General features: G+C 38.2%; 2 protein-coding genes across 2 annotated transcripts; one reads left to right on the top strand and one right to left on the bottom strand.

Annotated features, from left to right (window-relative positions):
* Positions 1 to 415: 415 nt before the first annotated feature.
* LOC115921392 lies at positions 416 to 8,919 on the bottom strand. The gene is made up of 5 exons (XM_030978845.1): positions 8,421 to 8,919; positions 2,380 to 2,705; positions 1,512 to 1,616; positions 845 to 1,094; positions 416 to 459 (listed from the first exon to the last, which is right to left on the bottom strand). Exons 1-5 carry the CDS (start codon positions 8,545 to 8,547, stop codon positions 416 to 418), a joined length of 852 nt encoding a protein of 283 aa, XP_030834705.1. The 5' UTR covers positions 8,548 to 8,919.
* Positions 8,920 to 10,388: 1,469 nt separating this feature from the next.
* On the top strand, positions 10,389 to 23,322 carry LOC115921166 (UDP-N-acetylglucosamine--dolichyl-phosphate N-acetylglucosaminephosphotransferase-like). Its single transcript, XM_030978347.1, has 10 exons — positions 10,389 to 10,563; positions 11,703 to 11,878; positions 13,991 to 14,111; positions 15,652 to 15,865; positions 17,163 to 17,309; positions 17,965 to 18,049; positions 20,011 to 20,199; positions 20,592 to 20,662; positions 21,655 to 21,827; positions 23,079 to 23,322. Exons 2-10 carry the CDS (start codon positions 11,703 to 11,705, stop codon positions 23,151 to 23,153), a joined length of 1,251 nt encoding a protein of 416 aa, XP_030834207.1. The 5' UTR covers positions 10,389 to 10,563; the 3' UTR covers positions 23,154 to 23,322.

Here is a 23,322-nt window from a genome sequence, read left to right as displayed (position 1 = left end):
TGCATGCACAGCGTTTTGTAACTGCAAGGAAAAGGCGCTATGTCAAATATCTTTTGGATTGGATTATTACATTGTTGTTAATAATAATAATAATAATGATAATAATAATGATATCGAATATTTAGGAGCGCTAACAATACAAATTTATGAAAAGACGACAAAAATGTACAGTACAGGAAGTATTTCATGATCATTGGGGAAAGGGTGGTTTTGAAGGCGGTAAGACAGGTAATTTCCCTTATGGAAAGAGGGATGCTGTTCCAAGTCTTTGATGCAGCTACTGCAAAGCATTTTTCGCTGCTGCATGAGATAATAACAATTGCCTTATTCTCTCTTTCTTCAGTTTTTTGTATGTAGTTCTTTCTTCAGTATTCTCACTTTCGATGACTCTCTGTACTTTCAGACCACAGTGTGTCTATCTTAGCATCGTCTTGAAGAACGTATTATTGACCATCATAACTGATAACAAAATAAAAAAATAAAGATGCGCATTCCACAGGTTAAAATTAAATTAATTAATTTAAAAATATATAAAAGTCCAAAGTAGGCTTATAACTTATCGTTTTGAGTCGACTCACAATAATGAGCTAAATGCCAGTCTATTGTAGTTCGTCGAATATCAACAACTTCGTCGAAAATTGTATTGTCATTGTTCGCTTCTGACCACTCGCCCCTCATGTTCTTATACAAAAGTAACGACAAAGCAGAAGCATCGAAACGGTGCCTCCCCAAACGCGCGCCCGACGGCGCAATACATGCGCGATCGAGCGCGCATCGCAATAAGGGGTCAACCAACTTTGTCTGCAAAAGGGGATTCCCGATAAAGATTTGTCTGTTCGCTGACGCATGCGGGGAACATTCCGTGACGCAAAATAGTCAGTTCGTTTGATTCCTAGAGCGAGAAACATTTTTGGATAGGTGAAGTAATAAATGTGGCCCTTTGGCGTGTCTTGGGTTCCACGGGGATCGAATGAGTGAAAATGTGTCATGTATCCATGGTGACGTGTGACGTAGGGGATGAGATGACGTAACGATGTCTTGAAGCGAATAGAAGAGTCCGCCCAGAATATAGAACCGAATTCGTGCAGAGTCGTCTGAAAACATTGAAGAGAAAAGGAAAGATGAAAATTGATAAACTGATGGCACATTCTTATAATCTGCAGGTCTATAATAAAGCCTCGGTCACAAATGCCATTACGAACTGCTACGAACGTCGTACGGACAATTTTTAGACAATGGAAATTCGGGAAGACAATGGAAAAACAAGGAGAATCGTACGAAATTATCGTTCGTACTAAACTTTGTGACCGTAGCATAAGCAGTCTATATGATAGTCTATATGTTTTTTAATCAAATCGCGTCGAGAATATGATTTAATATTCAAAAGTATGGCTACAGTATTTGAAAAGATTATTGAAAATTGTTTATTAAGAGATATATAGCTAAATTGTATCTTTGATTAATTATGATTATGATTAATTGATGAATAATTAGCAAGTAATTTCTCTTACATTTATGATGATGACTTTCCAGGCGTATGTGTGCAGATCCTTGACATGTGGTGCGTACTCATCGAAAGGAAAACTCCTCAACTCAACATGACACAGCTTCTTAACCTAATAATAATAATATTAAAACAAAACGTAGAACAGAACACTTTTTAGAAAATATTGATATGGTACTAAAAATACTAAAGGGAATTCGTAATCTAAAGTAGATTCAAAATTAGTCTTTTCTCGGTTTACAAATAATAGTTTATGGTTAGATGTTAGAATACAAGAATGGACCCCCCCCCCCCCTCCCGCCCATACACATGCACATGCACAGACACAACCTTCTGTGACAGTAGAGAACACAGTAAAGCATTTAAACAATGGAGAAAAATAATTCTCTTTGTGATAATGACCCAAAGAGATTGTTGAGAAGGTCGAATATATTATCACAGAAGGGGTGCCTCGTCCGATTGGGGGCCGTGGACTCGGGCTACATTTTCAAGCCTCGGAGCCCATTTTGCCAGTCTTATAAGCTGAGCAAGACGGATTAATAGTTTATTTTTAACCTCATTTTTGTGTTGGGCTTCAAAGGCTCCCCCCCCCCCCCCCCAAAAAAAAAAAAAAAAAAAAAAAACTAAAAAAAACTAAAAAAAACTTTTAAAAACCCAGAAATCCGATAATTTTTTTTTAATTTGCTTGTAATTGTTTTTTTAAATCAGCAACAAAAATTATAATTTGCACCGCGCGCTGTCGTTCGGTGCTCTAGCATTTCAAGAATTAATTCCTGCCAGGCATCCATTTACATCACCCTATTGTATACAATGTACAAAGTCCTGCTCCGTCCCTTGCCAGTGGAAAGGACAGACCCATGCACAATCATGTATACCTTGAATCTTGTATCTGGATCAATCCCTAGATCGTAAATCACGAGCTTTTTATCCGGCATCTCTTTCTGGACCGTCCCAATCAGACCCAACGCCTCCTTGTAATGGTTCTGAGAAAACGCGGTCACGATCTGGAGCTGGTGGTACAACCGGTCCCGCGTATACTCGTCATCGATGGTCCGGTTTGTCGTGAAGAGCGCCGGGTCGAGGCCCTGGTTGAAACGGTTGATCATTCCGGGGGAGACTGGTGTGGGAGAAGGGAGCGGGATGGGTTCATGTTTTGGGAACTGAGGCTTAGGGGGTAGATGCTGCCAATCCACGGGTTCTCCTGGATAGCGAGCGAGAATAATTTTGAAATGATTATTTTTAATAAAATGTATATTTTAATTGCAAAAAACAACAACATAATACAGCATTTATTATGCGCCATCGATCTAGTAAACTATTCTGAGGCACAGAGGGAGATTCCTGCCAGGCACTCATTGACATCACCTGGGTAGAGTGTGGCAAAGAAACATGTACAGGAGCTTGGGCGCTCAAAGTTCAGAAGATGGATAAGGAATGGAAAGGAGTTCACATTAGATTCAGCTTCAGATTAAATTATATTCATTAATCCGTATTGGAGGTGTTGTGGTACAGTGGATAAGTCTGTGGATGGTGAACCATGAGGTATGGGGTTCGAATCCCTGTCGCAGCACTACACCTCCACCTATAGGTGAGGTAAATGGTAGGCAGGAATTCATTCCTTGAAATACGAGGGTGGCATATTGTCAGCCATGCTAAAGCCGGGGTTTCAAATAAAATTGTAGAGCGCCACGTGTGTCAAGTTTGACATACAAAAGTCATGAGCGCTAACTTTCCCGAAAGAACCCACTGTTATCATGATGTTTTTAAACACAAAACATTGGTCTCCACTGGCATGATAAAATATACACATGACATAATACCATCAATATAAAGAGACTGACTAAGAGAAATGATGATAATGAGAGCAGGAGTGAAAGAGAGAGAGAGAGAGAAAAAAAGATGTGGGTAATTACAGTTACAGATCCGTCCATAAAACTTAAATCAAAATTACCTTTGGGAATGAAAGGGTGGGTGGTGTAGTTTCTGGGAATAAATTGTTGTTGTTATGATTTCACTCATGTATGCAATCTGTTTCAAGATTTTGTTAAATCATTGATTAATTATTAATTACGAACAGATCGTCTATGTACGTTGATCTGAAGCGGGTGATCCTTCGATCATCCTTTTAATTTTAATATCTATTTTCTAGAATAGTCCATGTAAAATAATGTTTGTTTATTTTGTTTCTTTATGTGTTACGATGTTTGTATTGCATTTTAATGATCGTAAATTAATCCAACCAACAGTCAAGTTACACGGAGCTAAAAGCTTTACACTGACTATAATTATTCTTATTCTGTTCGCTCGCTTTCAGACCCCCCCCCCCCCCCCCTCCCCCTCCTCTTTAACTCCTCCTCATTCCCTCTGCCCCCTGTTGCGACCCTCCCGCTACTCGATCCACCCCTCTGCCCTAGCTAGCTAGCTCAACCAGCCCCTTTAAACACATCACACCTGGAAATCAGAGAGGCAATGCCTCGGCACTGCTTCGGATCGCGGGTAGACTAAAAGAGGAAACAGATGTTATTTTCATTTTCATGAAGATGCAAGGTCACGTAAGGTCGACGAAGGTCTGGATTAAGGTCAATTCACATCATGCAGCGTCAAAACAAGAAGGTATACCGAACAACTCTGATCTGTGCCTACTGGAATTTATTATGGAGAGAGGGGAAGGGGGAGGAGAGGGAGGCAGGGAGGGAGGGAGGGAGGGAGGGAGGGAGGGGGCAGGGAGGTAGGGCAGGAGGGGATCGAGGAGGAAGGGAACAATGGAGGGAGAGAAGGATGGAGAGACGGAGGGAGGGAGGGAGGGCCGGGGAGGGAGGGGTGAAAGTATGAGATAAGGTAAACAGCGTTGTTAAATTGTCATCAAATCCAATATTATAATTGGTAGGGGGAAATACACAGGTGGCCTAAAATCAAGTGCGCTGGTCAGACTGAGGACATAAGAGGGCGATGGATAACTATTAATAAGCGAGTTCACGGTTACAGTCTGAGCATGAGCAGATCAAGGTCATTGCAGAACAAATTGTGAAATACACGGAGACGAAATACTGGATACGTGCTCATGAAAGTTATGTAATCGTTATTCATTCTTGCACATTCAGTGCAATCCATGATACACAGGTGGAAGTATTCTTTCAAAGGGGAAAACAAAGGCTATGTTATATAGCACCTTCATCGCTGTAGGAATGATTATTTCACAATGTACAAAGTGGGACCTCTTCATGTTTTGAAGATCTGTGGATATTCGGGGTCATTGCAGTAATGTGCTAACCGTGAACTGGTCTATTATAATTATTGTGTTCTTGATCACAATAGCAGAACAGCTGTGGTATACATTTTCAGGTTGATGTTAATAATAATAATAATAATAATAATAACAATATTTATAAAGCGCAACATATCCATCTCTAGAGATGCTCAAGGCGCATACAAATAATTTAAATTAATATTCAACATACTTAAGATTAAAGAAAATTAAAAGTTAACTTGCATTTGATCATACAACTTCATGGTGCCAAGGTACATACAATGTTGTTGTTATTTCTTTGTATTTCCTGGTATCCATTCTTGGCAGGTGTACAGTAATGTTGGGAATGATAATAATAATGTTTTACCAGGTCTGTGCAAACATAATACCCACTCGACCTCTAGTTCCTTCCCTAACTTCCTTATCGCTTTCATTGATCAATATCATGGGACATTTCTGTTCGTAATGTTATATTAATTTGTTTTATGTTATCTTGAGTGAAATGGTGATAGGGGGGGGGGGGACGAGGAACGCGGGAGTCGGGGCGAGGAAGAAAGAGGGGAGAGGGGTACTAAAGGGAGAGGGTGTGATAGATAATATAGATAGAAAGATGGAATATGATGGAGAGTGAGAGAAAGAAAGAGAGAGAGAGAGAGAGATGGAGAGAGAAAGAGAGAGAGAGAGAGAGACAAAACAGAGAGAGGGAGAGAGAGACAACAGAGAGAAAGAGAGATGGAGAGAGAAAGAGAGATAAGCATTGCTTTTGAGTGGACCCCTCTGTTTCCAACATGTATTTCTTAAATTTGTTTTAAATGCTTATAATTGATTTGTAATGCCGTGTTGGAAACATGAATAAATTTGAAATTGAAATTGAATTGAAATTGAGAAAGGGGAGCCAGACAAAGTGTTGAGGAAGGTGTTGTCACCAGGCGCGTACACGGGGGGGGGGGGGGGGGGGGGGGGGGGGGGGGGGGGGGGGGGGGGGGGGGGGAGGTTAAACCCCCACTTTGGTATTTTTTCTGTGTGTAACCCCCCATAATCCCCCTAAAACCCCCCCCCCCTTTGGATTTTTTTTTTTACCTTACCCCCCCCCCAAAGGAGCAAAATGTCAAATTTTCAGATTTCAAGACAAAAAAAAAAAAAAGTGTTCTCTTACCCCCCCCCCCCCCCCCCCCCCCCCCCCCCCCCCCCCCCCCCCCCCCCCCGCTTATTCAGCAGCTGGTTGAGTCGTTGCGAAATTTTCGGCCCGATTTATAAATGTTAACCCCCCCCCCCCCCCCCCCCCCCCCCCCTTGAAAAAATTGAAAAAATCCTGCGTACGCGCCTGGTTGTCACGATTATGCGCTCGGGAGGGGCGGCTCGGGTCGGAGGGATGTGGGGGAATTTAGCTGTATATCTTGAAAACCGTTATCATTCTCTTTTATTATGATCATGATGATCGTAATAGCACTTTGCTAATGATAGTCATAAATTGTACTGCTGCAATCACTCTGAGACCTATATTCTTAATGACGTTTTGTTTTCAGGTCAAGGGTAAAATGAGATTCCAGACAGTCAGACGGAAATCAAGTTTCTGCCACTTTCGTTTAAATTGTCCTTGGTCGCTGGAAACTTACATATTAAATTATAATGGGAATTCGGTCCTGATCTGCTACGAAATAGGTCTACCAGTCACAACGCGTCCGAGCCTGATTTGGTATGTTTAAAACTTGAATAATAGGATTGAAACCTGTTTAACATAACCACATTAATGTTCCCAGAATATGGTTAAAGTTTCACATCACGACGCCACTTCTTTGTATCCAGTAGCGTACATTATAAGGGGTGCGCGCCCCTAGCATAGCAGATAACAAAATGAGAAAGAAAGGAATTTTTCTTTTATTTAAACAAATAAAAATAAAAAAAATGATGTAATTAGTTTTGTATAGAATCACTGGAGACAGACTTTTAGAGCCCCGGCCTTTCTGCCTAGTCTCCAAATACTTTCATTAATGTACATGTTTCATTTAGTTTTTATCCCCTTGTTCCACATGTCTTCTCCGCTTGTGTTATTCTCATGATATATATTATATTTTAACTTGTATATGTTTGTTTTCCTTTGTATATTTTTAGTGAAAGTATTTAATGAAGTGAATAAAGTAAAAACCAAACGATCCTACCCTACCCCCCCCCCCCCCCCCCCCCCCCCCCCCCCCCCCCCCCCCCTCGGTCGCTGCATGTGATCCCTCGAATTACATCCGCCTTTAGGTGGACAAGTGCTCAAAGGACTTGTATAATTCATTCGTTCTATTATATATTGTAATACTGTATGGTTTATATATGTCATTTTAATTTGTGAATATTTGAGTACAAAAATAAATAAAACAAAATCAACAAAAAATAGAGATAGAGAGAGAGAGAGAGAGAGAGAGAGAGACCCCAAGACAGAAATCTTAAAGTTATCTCCAAAGTGACAATGACAGCCTTCTCACAAATCGAGACAGATGTTTGATTTGCTTGTGCCTATCCCATACTTCAAATAACATAGTCAGAGCTAGAGCGTCTCATGTTTCAAGCAAAATGATAGGAGTATGACAAAAATCTAGGGCAAGGCCTCGATCGCTTCGGTGGAGTTATTTGATTCGTCAGCAAATAAAGGCGCTCTCTATGCCATATTCACCTCGTAATACTGACAGCAATTGAAACTAAGGTTAAACATGGGAAATCAATCGGTAGACTCTCCCCTTTTTCACAACTATGATATTTGGAAATATTAATCATCATTATGAATTATGATGATAGAATTATCATTATACTATCTCTAATATAATAATAATAATAGTTAGCTCTTATATAGCGCATTTAATAACCGAAGGTAATACCAATGCGCTTTACAAATGTAGAAGACAATAGAAATAAAGACATATATAGAAATAATTACATATAATTATAATCAAAACTTACAAGTAGGCATACGTTATACATTAGAAAAATCGAAAATAGCTTCTATTAAAGGTGATACATGTAATATTTGAAAATGATTATAATTATACAACAATATAAATATGAATAGATAAATAAACATCAGCATTCAGTCAGTCACAAAGATGGTATGTGGTATCTCTAGATTGCTCATTGCACTATATTATTGCTGTGTTAATGTCCGAAACAGAGCGGCCGAGCGTGAGTGACTATAGTCCAGGCCTGGACTAGTCGCATTCGGGAGGGGGGGGGGGGTAATTATGTTCTCCTCATGTTTTAATAATAATAATAATAATATTGATATTTATATAGCGCCGGTATCCGCCATGCAGGCTCTGACGCTTATGGCGCTGCACATATCATTTTCAAACACGAACATAATCACTTTTTTAATTAAAAGTACAGGTCCCCTCCCCCCATATATACTTTCCTTTGTATCTCACTTCTTATATTATGTTATTTTCTGTCAGTCGGCTGGGGGGGGGGGGGTCACCGCCCAAGCTCCCCACGTATACGCCTCTGAATAAGGAAAGGGAAAACGTAGTCATACATTTATGATACTGTTGTATGACATTTGATAATGACTGATTTTTAAGAGCTACAATTTATTTTGTATTCACCTATAACCATATTTCGTAAACAAAATGATAAACAGTTATATTTTCAACGCAAAATGGACCAAATTAAATGTTTTTATGTTTTTCATACCTGTGGTTGGCGGTCGAGTTCTTGGTGCCGGTTTCAACACGAACACACAATACAAGAAGATCAAACCCGATATCACCACCAAAAGCTTGGGCATGAGCTGCCTACTCCGAAATAGATCCATGGTCATCGACCTTATCGAAGGCCAAGTTAAAGACCTAATCGACCTCCTTGTCGTCACGTAAAGACAATGATGAGTTCGACATCGACCACACGTTTAGTGCATTTCTCCCTTATCTATTTCAGAAGTCAACGATATTCCTGTGGAAGTTATTAAACGTCATATACAGTTTGGCTGCATTGGTAGCACTAGGCCGGGGACATGCACTTGCACTTGAAAAGTGTTATGAGTATAAAGTAAGCGGTGTATGCCATTTAGCCTCGGCCAGACATGTCCGCGTGTAAACGCATGCAGATCATGCAGTATTGTCATCTCCTTAGGGACCTACTCAGCTCCGGATACCTTTCACCGAGCCTTAACGAAGTTAAACTTGAACTTACTTCGCACTGACTTGGGCCTGGGCCAGGGGTCATGAACTGCGGCAACTAGATCGAGTTAAAACGCACCTGCAGTTGTGAGTCGGTCAGAGGAGGTGCACACCATCTTATTCCTTGTTTGTTTGATGCTATGTTTGACCTTAATATGTTTGATCTCATTTTTGTAATTATATATGCATGATTTATTGAATAAAGAACAGATTTATATTTTGTGTGTTTATTATAAGTTTTAGTTGTTAATTTCAAGTCAGACAATGGTACGCTTAGAAACACCCGTATTAAGCGCCTAATAAATGTTATGTCTTATTATTATTATTAGTTAAGGATTCTACCATAGCTTGTATTGCCAAGCTGGAATAGACCACGGAAACGGACTTCCATGAAGGGGGAGGATGGGGGGGGGGGGGGCTATTTTATACTCATAACTCGGCCAGTGAAATTTGCATCGGTCATTACTATATTGAAGGGGGCACTGATCGGCTGGTTTTCGCGGTCACGGCGGAAAAATGCATATATATATAATATATATATATATATATATCCTTTTATTTACTTTAATTACCTCCGCCCCCCCCCCCTCTCTCTCTCTCTCTCTCTCTCTCTCCAGGCTCTCCCTCTCACTTCTCACCCTCTCCCTCTCCCTCCCTCTCTCTCTCTCGAATCATTTCCCCATTTTACTTTGCCCCCGCCCTCTCTCTCTCTCTCTCTCTCCCAGAATGCTTTACAATCTTCTGTTTTTTCTCTGTCTTTCATCAATCTCCATTTTTTAACCTTTTCTTTCCCGATCTCTCTCAGTTTTCCTCCTTCCCTCCTCCGGTGATGACGATGATGATAGTAGCTATAACTATAAGAATAACGATGAATAATAAAAATAACTTATTGACTCGTTGCAATTCGGCTGTGATGACCCGTTGCACAAAAGTCTTCTTTTGACTACTTACTTTATTATCAGGCAATCATAATGTAGAGTCTAGACTAGAGCATACTAATGAGCCTAATTATTGCAAGATCAATGCTCAGCTCTCGATCCGCCCACTCCTTCGTGTCATTTTTGCCCGCCCCCCCCCCCCCACTCGGTGTTTATGCGTGTTCCCAGCGACCCCCCCCCCCCCCTTTCAGCAAAAGTCCGGTGTGTAAAATCAATACGGGTAGACCTTTTTCTTTTTTACGAGCCGGAGAGTTTGAGAACTCGCATGGTACCCCTCCGTTCACGGAGTGGGGGGGGGGGGGGGTGGCGAGGGGCCGGGCATTTTTGTCACTTGAATTTCTTTTATAATTTTAGGTGGATTTTTGGGATGGGAGAAGAAGGTGCTATTTTCCATTTCGCCCTGTCTTGACCCCTATACTTTACTTGATTGAGAGAGCGAGTAAGAAAAGAAAATAATTGTGACATAATTAGCGGAGAACTAGCAATAAAGCCACATGAACCAAGAAGTAACTAGCAACTTCCGTGCTCGACTATATCAAATTAGAGTTCAGTGCATTTCCTTTCAAAACAGCGACTGGAAAAAGACTAGTATTTGTATTGATAAAGTGTGGATTTCGTCAGAAACTGATACGGATGACACGTCGCACCGCTGATTTTGTACCATTTCTGGTTAAAGTCGCTTCTTATCCTGACGATCAATCTGCCTAGTCCGCAAGCAAGGTATGGTAGCCTTTCATTTGTTCTTCTCAGTTCATAATATGCCTTAAAATGTAGCTGAGCCAATTTGTGATCGTATTGTGTTGTCCCACACCTTCATTATTGTGTTTGCTGTTTCCCCCCTTTTTTTTGCACTGTGTTAACGTGTGGATGTGAAGAAGAAGAAGCGTCAACAACATGCAACATGTTAATTTTTCATTTTCACCATTTTAATTGATATAAACTGATTTTTTAATTGCACATAAATTTAAATTAGCTATTGGAACAACTAGCATTCCTATGGCATGGTTAACAGAAAAATTACAGAGAAATTCTTGAGAATGGTTGAAATTTTAATTGAAAGTTGATCTGTTCCATGATGAATTAAAAAGCTATTTATTACAAGCTGATGAGTTATTTACAAAAATGAAAAGTTAATCAAGTATATTGTACAATGAATGAGTAAGTTTCGGAGTTATATTGATAAATTATATGACATGCAAAAGAAAATGAGAAATGTTCTCCAACAGCGATGCAAGTGTGTGATTATTAATCACTTCATCAAACGATTTTCAAGAACCTTCTATGATGAATAGGATTGATAAAATCCTTTGCATACTCTTTTTTTTCTTCTCCGTTTTCTTTTCTTTACCATACATCAATTTTACCAAGACATTTAAAGAAAGAGATGCGATGAAATTGGGAACAATAGTTAAATTTGACTAATAGCCATTATAAATAATACTAAACGAAGGAGAAGAAGAAGGAAGGACAACAAATGACCCAGCCTCTATGCTATATATATGTCTGTGCCTTACCTCTACTAAAATAAAGAAAACATTGACTCTTTTTTACTCTTCTCTTTTTTTGGAGAAGGCAGAATTCTACATGTGACTTAAGGACCTTTTCAATAAACACTCAGTCTTCTTTCTTTAGCAAATGACTCACTTGCACCTCTACAGCAATGCTGCAATGCCTGTTTGTTTATTTTTTCTCATATAAAATAAAGAAATATTGAAGGAGAAAAAAAAAAAAAATCCTTTTTTTTTTTGGGGGGGGGGGATGAGGGCTTACCAAAATGCTTCATGAGCTTTTTAAGAACCCTTTTTTTAAAAGTAATTCTAGTATCTGTGCATTCTTCTTTCTCTTTTTACCATATTCAGATGGAAGGACAGCAAATAACCCACTGGCCTCTGTACATCAATGCTGCGATGTCTGTCTGTGCCTTTGTCCTGACTGTGCGTCTCATCCCAAGGTTCTATGATCTCTTCATCGCAGCTGACATGTACGGAAAGGACATGAGTAAGAAGATACCAAAAGGACAAGAACCTAAGAAAGTGTAAGTACATCCGGGTCAAACCATTAAAGGGATCCGGTAACTTTATCTTAGATCATGCTGCAATGATAATTATAAACCTTTAGGTCAGTCAGGAACCCCATGACTTTTACAAGCCGATCGCCTGTCTGATTATCAAGATATTTATAATTGGAAATCAAAATCAAATTTTGCGTTTGCTAAACGGTTTTCATAACACTACAGACTATTGGGGAAAACGAGTATGTGAAAATCGGTCACTCAAAGGATTTTACTTTTTTGAGGCACTTCTTGATCATTTTGAAGCGCAATTTTTTTAGGGCTTCAATATAACACCATATCACAGACACTGATTACACGTAGGGCCGTTTATCTCAGATTTAACATTGTTAAATGATCCCATTAAAACAAAAAGTAAACCACTGAACAGAGCAAACCATGAGGGAATATCTTAATAGCCTATCAATCTAAGATTGAAAGAATTAAGATGATATCTTTTTCCATTCTTTTTCATCGTTGCCTTATACTTTCTCCCTCTATATTCGAAGAGTTTAATTCCAAAAGGAGCTATATCCATTTTTGTAACTTCAGAGAAAAAGAGATTGTTTACCAGATTTTGTACAGCTGTCTATAAAAAAGTGATATTAGAAGGTGCATTTTTTCATAATTGCTCTCAAAATTTAGGTAAATGATTTTGTTGAAAGACGGGTACTTAAGTGAACAATGTTCTGGTATCAATAACTCAATTTTCATCAAAGGTGGATGTAGTTCCTTTTGGAATTAAGCTCTTCAATTTTGTTGCTCTTCTTCTACCATGTTTTACCTTTTAATTCAATGGAGGTCTTCTCCCCTTCATCCTTTCTATTTGTTCTTCATCCTTCTTTTCAAATGTTCAATCTCAGGATATCTTGTAAAGATCTTATCACTTTCAATGTCTCTTCGTCTATCTTGTTTCTGTAAGTCCCGAGGTTCTTGGTGTGTCTTCTTACGGTAATCATCTTGTTCTCAGCATTCCTACTCTATTTGGAAGATGTGAAAAATGGTTTTACTTCATGTGAGATTTTCTTCCACATCAAATTTGTTTCATTGCTTTGCTTTGACCTCTTTCGCACTTTCTTCTTCTTCTTCTTCCAGTGTAAGTGCTGCTTCAAGGTGATGAAGATAAACGCACTGATTGTGTATGAATATGTGGAGACTTTCACATATCCTGTTATTCCACATTTTAACGCTTTGTTCTTGTTGTACAGGTGCATATATACATGTGTAAGTAAAAAAATTCCCGGTCTTGTAGCAATTACATCTGCATCCCATTCAAGAAGACCTTGAAGGCATCAAGAGAGGGGTATTGGGCTTGGTCCTGTATGAGGTTGTTCCAGTCCTTGTAGTTTCTTGAGAAGAAGGAAGACGCATAGGTCTGACTACTGCAGTGGAATATCCTAAAACATTGAATCTGATGATATCCTGAAAAGATCTCATCACTTTCTATTTCTCTTTCTCTATTTCTTTTCATCTGGTCCTGAGGTTCTTGGTGTGATCACTGGAGTTGTCTTTTTAATCATCTTGTTCTCAGCATCCCTGCTTCATTTGGAAGATGTGGAAATGGTTTTACTTCATGTGACATTCTTTCCACATCAACTTTGTTTCATTGCTCTGCTTCGACCTCTTTCACCCTTTGAATCTGATGATATCCTGAAAAGAGAGGGCCTGTTGCATAAAACTTACCCTTGATGGTATCTTTGCCATCAATGGCAACTACCATGGTAACAGGGCTATACAGCCAATCAAAATCTAGGTTTCCATGGTATTTTCCATTGATGGCTAAGTTACCATCAATGGTAAATTTTGTGCAACAGGGTCCTTATGATCCCTTTCACATTCTCTTTCGCATTTCTTTTAGTCCCGAGGGTCTTGAACTGATCACCAGAGCTGTCTTTCTCATCATCACGTTCCTCTTCATCCCTGTTTCATTCTGGAGGATGTGGAAAGACTAATAAAAGTAAAATCTCTTCTGTATTCAAGGGAGATGTTCTCCCCCTGCCTCTCTATTCTGGCTCTTCTCCCCCTTCCTTATTTTCCTTCCCATTTCTTGTCATATCTTGAAAAACCTGCTCACTCTTACTCTCTGTTTTCTTTTAGTCCCGAGGGTCTAGGAGTGATCACCGGAGCTGTTTTTCTCATCGTTATGTTCCTCTTCATCCCTGTTCCATTCTGGAGGATGTGGAAATCCGATACCAGAGAAGACTTCCCTCATGACAGGGTAAGCATTCAATAGGCCTGTTTTCATCAGTTCGAGATTGCCAAATATCCCGCTATTTCAACTATCCCGATTGCAAATTATCCAGTTAATTTTGCGTCTTCATCAGCCCGAAATTGCAATTAGCGGGATATTTGGTCGAGATCATCCCAAGAAATCTTGGGCTAGTTTGCAAAATATCCCGCTATTTGTCTGGTGCGTTTTCACCAGCCTGAAGACTCGCATTATGCGCGAATGCTGACCAAAATATCTTGAGCTAATATCCTGAGCTCAAGTTTCGAGGTCGAGTCTCGAGCTGTTGAAGACACTATTTGTAACGACAGGATTATTTCCCTAATCAGGAATAGCAGGCTATTTGGCAATCTCGAGCTGATGAAGACATACCTACTATGTTTTGATGTCCACTATAGGCTTGGTCACATTTGTCCGTTACCCCAGGGTTTTTTTTTTTAAAGCATACTGCTTTTATTTGTGTATCTTATAACACACACAGATTGATGTATGCGTAGGACCTTTGTTATGCTATCCCCGCTTGCCATTCCTTTAGTACACAAAAAAAACCAAAAAAAAACAAGCGCTTTGGTTTATTGCAGTATATGTGAAGGAGCCTCTCTTGGCTTCAAATGAAATGATTGGATGAAGAAGGAGATGGTAATGCATTATTGCCAAGGAATGAAATCAAATGATCATTTGTCAAAATTGATGGAACGCAAAGTCGCAAACTTGTTCTTTCTTCAGAAAGTTATTCAGGAATTTATACAAGAAAAAGGGCTCCTATGTTTGTTGAGATGAGGAAATGCAATCATTCACTTCACCATGGTGCCATGGGGTGTTTCACAAAGACTAAGATCGTCTTTAAGTTTGGCTTAACTATGGCAGGTCATTCATGCCACTATTTGCTCTCACCATCTCTCAAGAGACGTACAAATCATGTTCACAAATGTACAGAACTTACATTTGTTACAATTCATTATTGAAGGACAAAGAATATTATGAGGAGAGCAAACAGTGGCATGAACGGCCTGCCATATTTAAGTCCAACTTAAAGTCTATCTTAGTCTTTGTGGGACACCCCCTGAGATGTAGGAGCTGCTGAAAGAGATTATCATTTCAATGTTCAAGATGTCGTGGTCAAGTAGTTCTAGTACTTGAATAAAGATGTGAAGATCATATGTTTGAACATGTTATGGACATTCTCCACCCTGCAGTATTAATTTGGTACAAAGGAGGAATAAATTCCTGGAATATGAGCTTGGTGGGATATTTTCGAGCACAACAATCATCGGCTCCTCGTAATTTCTTTACTTTTATGGTCCTTTTTTTTTCAGGGGGGGGGGGGTGGTTGGGAAGTGATTATTCTGAAGAGACCTTTTTTTTTGGGGGGGGGGGAGATTTCGAATCAGAATTCTCTTCTGTGATCATATTAATGTTCCAAACATTTCATATCACCTTTTTTAATCATACCCCCCCCCCCCAAAAAAAAAAAGTTCTAAAGTAGGCCTGTGATATAAAATATTGATAAAATACTCCTCCGATGTTTCAGTTTGTAGAGTTCATCGCAGCTCTTCTGTCTATATGCTGCATGATATTCCTTGGCTTCGCTGACGATGTCTTGGACCTAAGATGGCGCCACAAACTCCAGCTTCCCACAATGGCGACCTTGCCCTTGCTCATGGTCTACGTCGTCAATTATGGCTCCACAACCATCATGGTCCCTAAACCACTCAATGCATACATCGGCAATGATATTAACCTGGGTAAGTGGATAATTGAATCTGATAAACGTTTTATAGCAAAAAGAGACATGTCCACATGAGCGTACAGAGTATAGAGTGGTGAGGTGTGACATCAAAAAAGTATTTTTAGAATTTCTCAATTTGAACTGCATTTGAACAATTCGGAAATGGAAGTGCAAATTGAGATATTCTAAAAATAGGGTCTCATGATGTCACAGCTTCGGTACTCTATAAACGACAGTAATACAGTCAAACCTGTCTATAGCGACCACTCAAGGGAAACACAAAAACGGTCTTTGTAGACAGGTTCCTTTAGTACATGTTTCAATGAGAAACCATTTTCAAGGGAAAAATAAAATGTACTTGTTGTAGACAGGTGGTCACTAAAGCGGGTTTGACTGTAATAATTTTTCTCTCGTCAGACACATACCTATATGAATATGAATAGTCACTACTTAATAAACAATATTTTGCACAGTATAAGAAATCATAGTTCAAGTTCTCTTATAACTGTTTACCGGTAACCCTTTTAGTGCTGTCGGAGCTGAAAATGTTCAAGTGCTATATGAAATTACAAACGGTTTCATGAAGTTGGATTTCACAGGATGATTCAAGTTTGTCTCCAAAACTTTGAAATAAAAAACAGTTCCAGATCACTGATTTTTGTACCTTATATTATTCTCATCCCATCTCACTCATATGATGTGTTAGAACATGCTATGATACAGGAGTCTTATATTACATAAATTCAATTCAGCATTTATTCAATTCCATAATAAAAAACAGTAACATTAACATACAGTAAATATAAAAGAAATACTACTTATACATAATCATCATTAAAATAGTAAAATATTGTCAGTAAAAAAAAATAGGAATTTGGTTGCTGAATAAAAACCCTAGTGGGTTTGTCTGGACAGCCACCTTAAAATTAGTAAAAGAATCGTACAAATTGAATAAACAATAACAAAAACAACAAAACAAAAGAACCAACACATCTACATGGGGATGTTAGCTGTCTTCTGCATCATTTACCATTCATTATCTATCCTTTCTGTATGGTACACAGCTTGCTCCATCTTGATATTCTATAGGAGTCTTTTATTATATTTATAAAGGGATGTAAGCTGTCTTCTGCATCATTTACCGTTCATTATCTATCCTTTCTGTATGGTACACAGCTTGCTCCATCTTGATATTCTATAGGAGTCTTTTATTATATTTATAAAGGGATGTTACCTGTCTTCTGCACCTTTACCGTTCATTATCTATCCTTTCTGTACATCAATATACAATGTGATCCATTTTTTTTATGTAGGAGTCTTGTACTACATCTACATGGGGATGTTAGCCGTCTTCTGCACCAATGCAATAAACATCTTGGCTGGAGTGAATGGCTTGGAATGCGGTCAGTCAGCGGTCATCTGTATCAGTGTTATCATCTTCAATATCGTCCAACTATCAGGTATGCAGGAAAAATGGTGGATCAATTCAGTTTTAAATTTTCAGTTTTATAAGTAGTTTGCTCTTTGTAGGCATAGATTGATTTGTTTCTTCTTTAAATCTTCATCTTCAATATCGTCCAGTTATCAGGTATGCAGGAAAAATGGTGGATCAATTCAGTTTTAAATTTTCAGTTTTATAAGTAGTTTGCTCTTTGTAGGCATAGATTGATTTTTTTCTTCTTTAAATTGGCAACAATTAGTTGACAAGCAAATTTCAATTCAAATATAGTTTGCTATCACCAATTAGCACAATCGCTTTTAATATCGTCCCACTTGAAGAACCGTGGGACATATTGAGAATCACTTTCAGTTCTACATTCTCAGCTTTTCTTTGAGTTTTCAGGCACAGAGTGAATAAAAATTGACTTTCTCTGGAGAGTACAAGCCTCTCTTTTCAAACTAGGTTCCAAAGACACAGTTCCAGACTTTACGTCAAGAATTTGTTGATTATCCCGTAGGAAAAATGCTTGAGCACCTTATCATGGTACATTTAGTTATACTAAAGCCGGGGTAATTATATGAGTGCAGGGCCCTCAGAGAGAACAGTATGAATACTGATGAGGCTACCCTGGGTAAACAAGACATACTATTATTATTATTATGATCTCTTTCTAGGAAATTGGAGTGAAGCTCATCTATTCTCTTTGTACTTCATGATGCCATTCTGTGCTGTCTGCCTGGCTCTCCTTTATCATAATTGGTGAGTTTTTCTAGGAATGTTGGAAAGCATCTAATTCAAGCTTTGATCAAAAAGCATAAATGATGAGAAATGTTAGCTTATAGTAGTGGGCTCTCATGGGGAAATCGACACCATCCGAGTGTCTACGGGTACCCGACAACAGGGGTGGTATTCTGAACATTGTTGTAAGTTTTGTGTTATCTTTTGTTGTATCTTCCAGAGATAACACAGCGCTAATATTGTTGTAAGTTGGTATTCTGAACATCATTTTATCCCTGTGTTATCTCTTGAAGGACCGCCTCTATCTTATCTTTGACCACTGTTGACACGCCCATTTGTATGGACCCTACCAATCAAAATCTGTTTTATATAAGCATGATAAGTAGGCCAACCAATAGGAATACTGTATGCCATATCTGAAGATGCGCCTAGCGCATACTAATCTTGGGCGTAACTAGTTATTTGAGCGCTTATTACGCACGTCATTATTAGGCGCTGTTGAATGTGGATCATGAAGACAAGTCATGCTTTCACTATATTGGTTAAGATGAGAGCATTAAAATCGTCATATCCTAGCATTTAATTTCTTAGAAAGTTATCATCTGTGATGTTTCCGGTCAACACAAAATCTTCTTCTAAGTCGTCTATTGACACGAAGTCGGTTCTGGGCAAGAAATATTGCCGCCATTATGTCACCACGAAAGATACAACAACCCCCTACCTGTTGTAAATATTGTTGTAAATACCATGCAAGATAAGATAAGATAAAAGATACAACAACTTTCAGAATACCAATTATCTCGACATATTATCTCTCGTGCGCATATGCAAATGAGGATTAAACGCCACTTTATTAATAATACGCACAATTACAAGCGCACCAAACTATGAGCGCAGGCGCGGCCAATGAGATGAGAGAAAAGATACAACAAAAGATAACACAAAACTTACAACAGTGTTCAGAATACCAACTTTATCTTATCTCCAAAGATACAACAATATTAGAGATAACACAGGGTTCAGAATACCGCCCCAGGTGTTGTCAATCACCAGGAATTAGCCTTCAGTTTTAAAAACCAACAGGCCTTATTTAACAGTCTGCATTTTCTACCCAATCACCCCATACCTATTTACCTCACATTTCCCTAATCAGAAGACTCTCCAGGAGACTAGCGGTTATATCTTGATGGAACCACAGGTTTGCTGTTTGCTAGACTTGTATATACGTAAATGGTATTTCCACCAAGACTGGTGTCAACAAATTATCACCTACCACACATGGAAACTCAGGACCATCTCCCTTTAAGTATTCATAGGTCCTGGTACTGGGAGATCCTTGGTTTGACACCAAGTCCATAATGTATCCCAGTGGAATGATATAATGTAAATTTCTTCATTAGCACCAGGCCAAGCTATTTTAGGCTTAGTTTTCAGTTGGTTAATTGCTTAATGAAGGCAATTTTAATTGCCTTTGCCCTATTTTTCTAGGACGTAAAGCAAGCTCACTCACTTTCACCAATTTTAAATTCCCATTTGTATTGTGATTACAACTTTCAGATATCATTTTTTTTTCAAACTTTCATCAATCTTACACTATCAGCTAATGAGTAGAACCTTACAAGATTTTGTTTGGTAATTCCCAGGCAAAAGCCGATGGTTTCTATCCTTTTATTATTTTACCTCATATTTGTGTATTCCTTGTTATTGTTACATGTGTGTTGTTTGTGTTTGTTCTATTGTATATTTGCTAATACTGTTTAATGCTTTGAGAGATATTGAAAGAAGACTTTATATGAACTTTATGAAGAAAAAAAACACAGTTATTTTTGTTCATGGAAACAATAAAATAATTGAACAAACACTTGTTCCTCTGATGTTTGGACTTGGCTCAGCTTCAAAACAACTTTTAAAATTAATTTATGTAACATGTATTACTTGATGAAGATAAGTTACAACATGCTGCAATCCTAATTGTCTTCCAGGTATCCCTCAAGGGCCTTCGTGGGGGACACCTTCTGCTACTTTGCTGGCATGACCTTTGCCGTGGTAGCCATCTTAGGTCACTTCAGCAAGACCATGCTTCTCTTCTTCATCCCGCAAGTCATCAACTTTGTCTTCTCCGTCCCTCAGCTCTTCCATTTTGTGCCCTGCCCCCGGCATAGACTGCCAAAGTAAGTACACGGCGTGGAGGGAGGTTAACCAAACATTGGAATTGCACCAATATGCAGTAGTCTGGTGAAACACCTACTCCCAAACATACGTTTCCCCAAAACTTGACCGTAAATTGTAAAGTTTGAGACAAGGTGAAATTAAAGTTTTAGTTAAACCCATTAAATGTGCAACTTGTAAGAAAATGAGACCATCTTCAACAGGGTATGATAGAAAACATGATTATAGAACCAAATCAAATTTACACTAAATGTTCGATACTACAAGTAAATGATAATTATAGTAATATGTCTTCTTTACCAATGGTAGCCTCATCAGATACCTGATATGGACATAAAGTGTACAGTAGTGCTATTGAATGCATTTTGACAAGTTGAATATCTTCTTATTCCAGGTTCAATCCTGATACTGATACCCTAGGAATGAGCTATACAAGATTTAAGATGAAGAACCTTGGCTTTATAGGTGAGTTTATATCAACTGTTCAAGCAAATAGAGTTAGGTCGCATTATTTTATGGGACTTCGGTATCTTGCTCCTGGTCTAGTATGTCTCCAGCAAAAAAAAACAAACATTGCATTCTTCTTATCATGTACTGTTTACTCTGCATGACAATACCAATTGGCTTGTGGAAAATTTATCCACTGGCACTCTTCAACAAAGTTTTGAGTTCACATTATTGGCATTTTTTTTCCTAGGGAGATTAGCTGTGATGGTAAGTGGGTGGGCTAGATGGATGGATACATGTTAGAGAATAGTAATAGTAATATAATATTTTTGTATCGCACAATTCAACTCAAGAGTGAGTTCTCAAAGGGCTTAACAAAAGTAATATACATATACAGGCAGCAGACAATCTAAATTTTTTAAATCAAGTAAATGTGTATGTAGTAAGGAGTACATATCTGAATACACAGTGAATGCATTGAGAATAACTAACAACCAAGATATTACACATCTCTGTAAATAATGTTCATTCAGAGAAGAATTGTGATAGCTTTACAGTGTTTATTCATTTACCTTTTTGATATGAAATTCTGTCATTCCCGTAAGCTTCATGGCCCCGTTTCATAAAACTTATCAATACAAAATGCTAAATTTGTATGACAAATTTGCTCTCAGCCAATCAAATGCCACAATTTCAGTAGCTTATAACAGTTATTTCAACTTGCTATTGATAACAAAATTTATGACCCAGGGCCCAGCAAGTAATCACCTAGATCCTGTAGGTTATGGGTTAACATTGTTGTTATCTTTTCTATTTCTGTTTTGTAGGGAGGTTAGCAGTGAGGGTATGTGGTTTAGTTGGAGTGAAACACATTAAGGAAAGAGTGGGAGAAGACATTGTTATGGATTACTTGTTTTATGAAACAGAGTCTAGAAAGGAATCACATAGATTCTGTAGATTATGGGGTAACATTGTTTGTTTTTTCTTCTTTTTTCCTCGCTGTTTTGTAGGGAGGTTAGCAGTGAGGGTATGCGGGTTAGTTGGAGTAATACACATTAAAGAAGGAGTAGGAGAAGACAAGGAGGAGACGGAGTGCAGTAACTTTACCATCCTCAATCTGGTCTTGAAGATAACGGGTCCAATGCATGAAAGAAACCTGGTTCTTGTCATGCTCTTCATACAGGTGAGAAAGGCTCCATACTCTGCTAGAATGGGGGGTGTTTCACAAAGATCCTAAGTCAAACTTTACTCTAAGTTGGACTTAAAAATTAGGGAGAGCCATTTGTAGCCTTAAAATAAAATATATTCAGAAGTGAAAAATCAAGTATTTTAGACTTTTTATAAATTCCATGTCAAGAACATGAAATCTCCTTGATAATAGAAAATATGAATGATTTGAATCAACATTTTAAGCCTTTAAACAAACTTTTACAAAATATTTTCATAGATGCCAACGGCTTTCCATAATTGTTAAGTCCAACTTAGAGATAAGTTCAACTTTGTGAAACACCCCCAGTATAGGTAAAGCCTTGTTCAGACATTATACAAGTAAACCACCTCAAAAAATGCTGCAGTAGACATTTTTAGAAGGATAGTTTAGTTTTGTCGCAGAGGGCACTACACTAAATAATTTTGTGTGAGATAAAGAAAAACTGAGTGTCAAATTTGAAAGAACATACAATTTAAATCTATTTAAATTTAAATTTAAAAATCTTCTTTGTTTGTGTAGCGCCCTCTGCAACAAAACTCAACTATGAAGTAGTTTACTGCATAAGGTCTGAACAAGGCTTGAAACTCTGCTAGACTGAAGACGTAAAGCCTTTTTCAGACCTTATGCAGTAAACTACCACATTGAAAATGCTGTGGCAAAACAAACTTTAAGAAAAGAGGAAAAAAGCATTTATGTAAATGAATTTGATCAGGTGAGAAAAAGTAAATGAACAATTGATTACTTATCTTTATGTTATTAGATACAGAAGTGTCGAGCCCATTACATGTATGGTATTTAACCTTGCATTGTTAGCTTTTCAGAAGTGGTTTATCATGGTACCTTGTGTGAATGAGATTTAAGGGATGACAGATTACATTATGACGACTGGAACCGGATATTCAATGCCAAAAGAAAACAATGAACCGGCTCAGAAGTCAAAAGACTAAAAGGAATTATCTAGACTTGTAATTAATTTGGAAAGTTTGTGGTGCTGATAATCTTAGAAGAATGAAGAGCACCATATAAACCTCAACAATAACAACACATTCTGGTGGTCAGACATTTTCTCTGGCATCATTTACTCCCAACAATATGTGTGCCAGAATTTATGCCACCACATATGTATGGTCAGGGCTTGCATTGAAATTTTGTTATAGGTTAGGTTCATGACAATTGTAGCGTTAAATATACTGTTGACAACAATTTTTTCTGTCTTCCTCACAGGTACTTGGATCATGTGTTGCTTTCTTTGTGCGGTTCTACCTTGCAGGGTTCTTCTATGACGTTATAGTGTACTAGATAGTTAATATTCCCAAAGATTGCTCTTTTGATATTTTATGTAAATTTCATCTTCTTTCCTAAATTTATATTACTAAATAAATGAACAAAATTTTGTATGAATCATGTGAGCAAAGAACATATGTTATGATTAAAGATGATACATATCCCGCATATGAAGGATTTTTTA

The sequence above is a fragment of the Strongylocentrotus purpuratus genome, unplaced genomic scaffold (assembly GCF_000002235.5).
Source record: "Strongylocentrotus purpuratus isolate Spur 01 unplaced genomic scaffold, Spur_5.0 spur5_scaffold_1, whole genome shotgun sequence".
NCBI lineage: Eukaryota > Metazoa > Echinodermata > Echinoidea > Camarodonta > Strongylocentrotidae > Strongylocentrotus > Strongylocentrotus purpuratus.
Note: the sequence above shows the minus strand (reverse complement) of the source record. Positions and strands in the feature narration are given on the sequence as shown.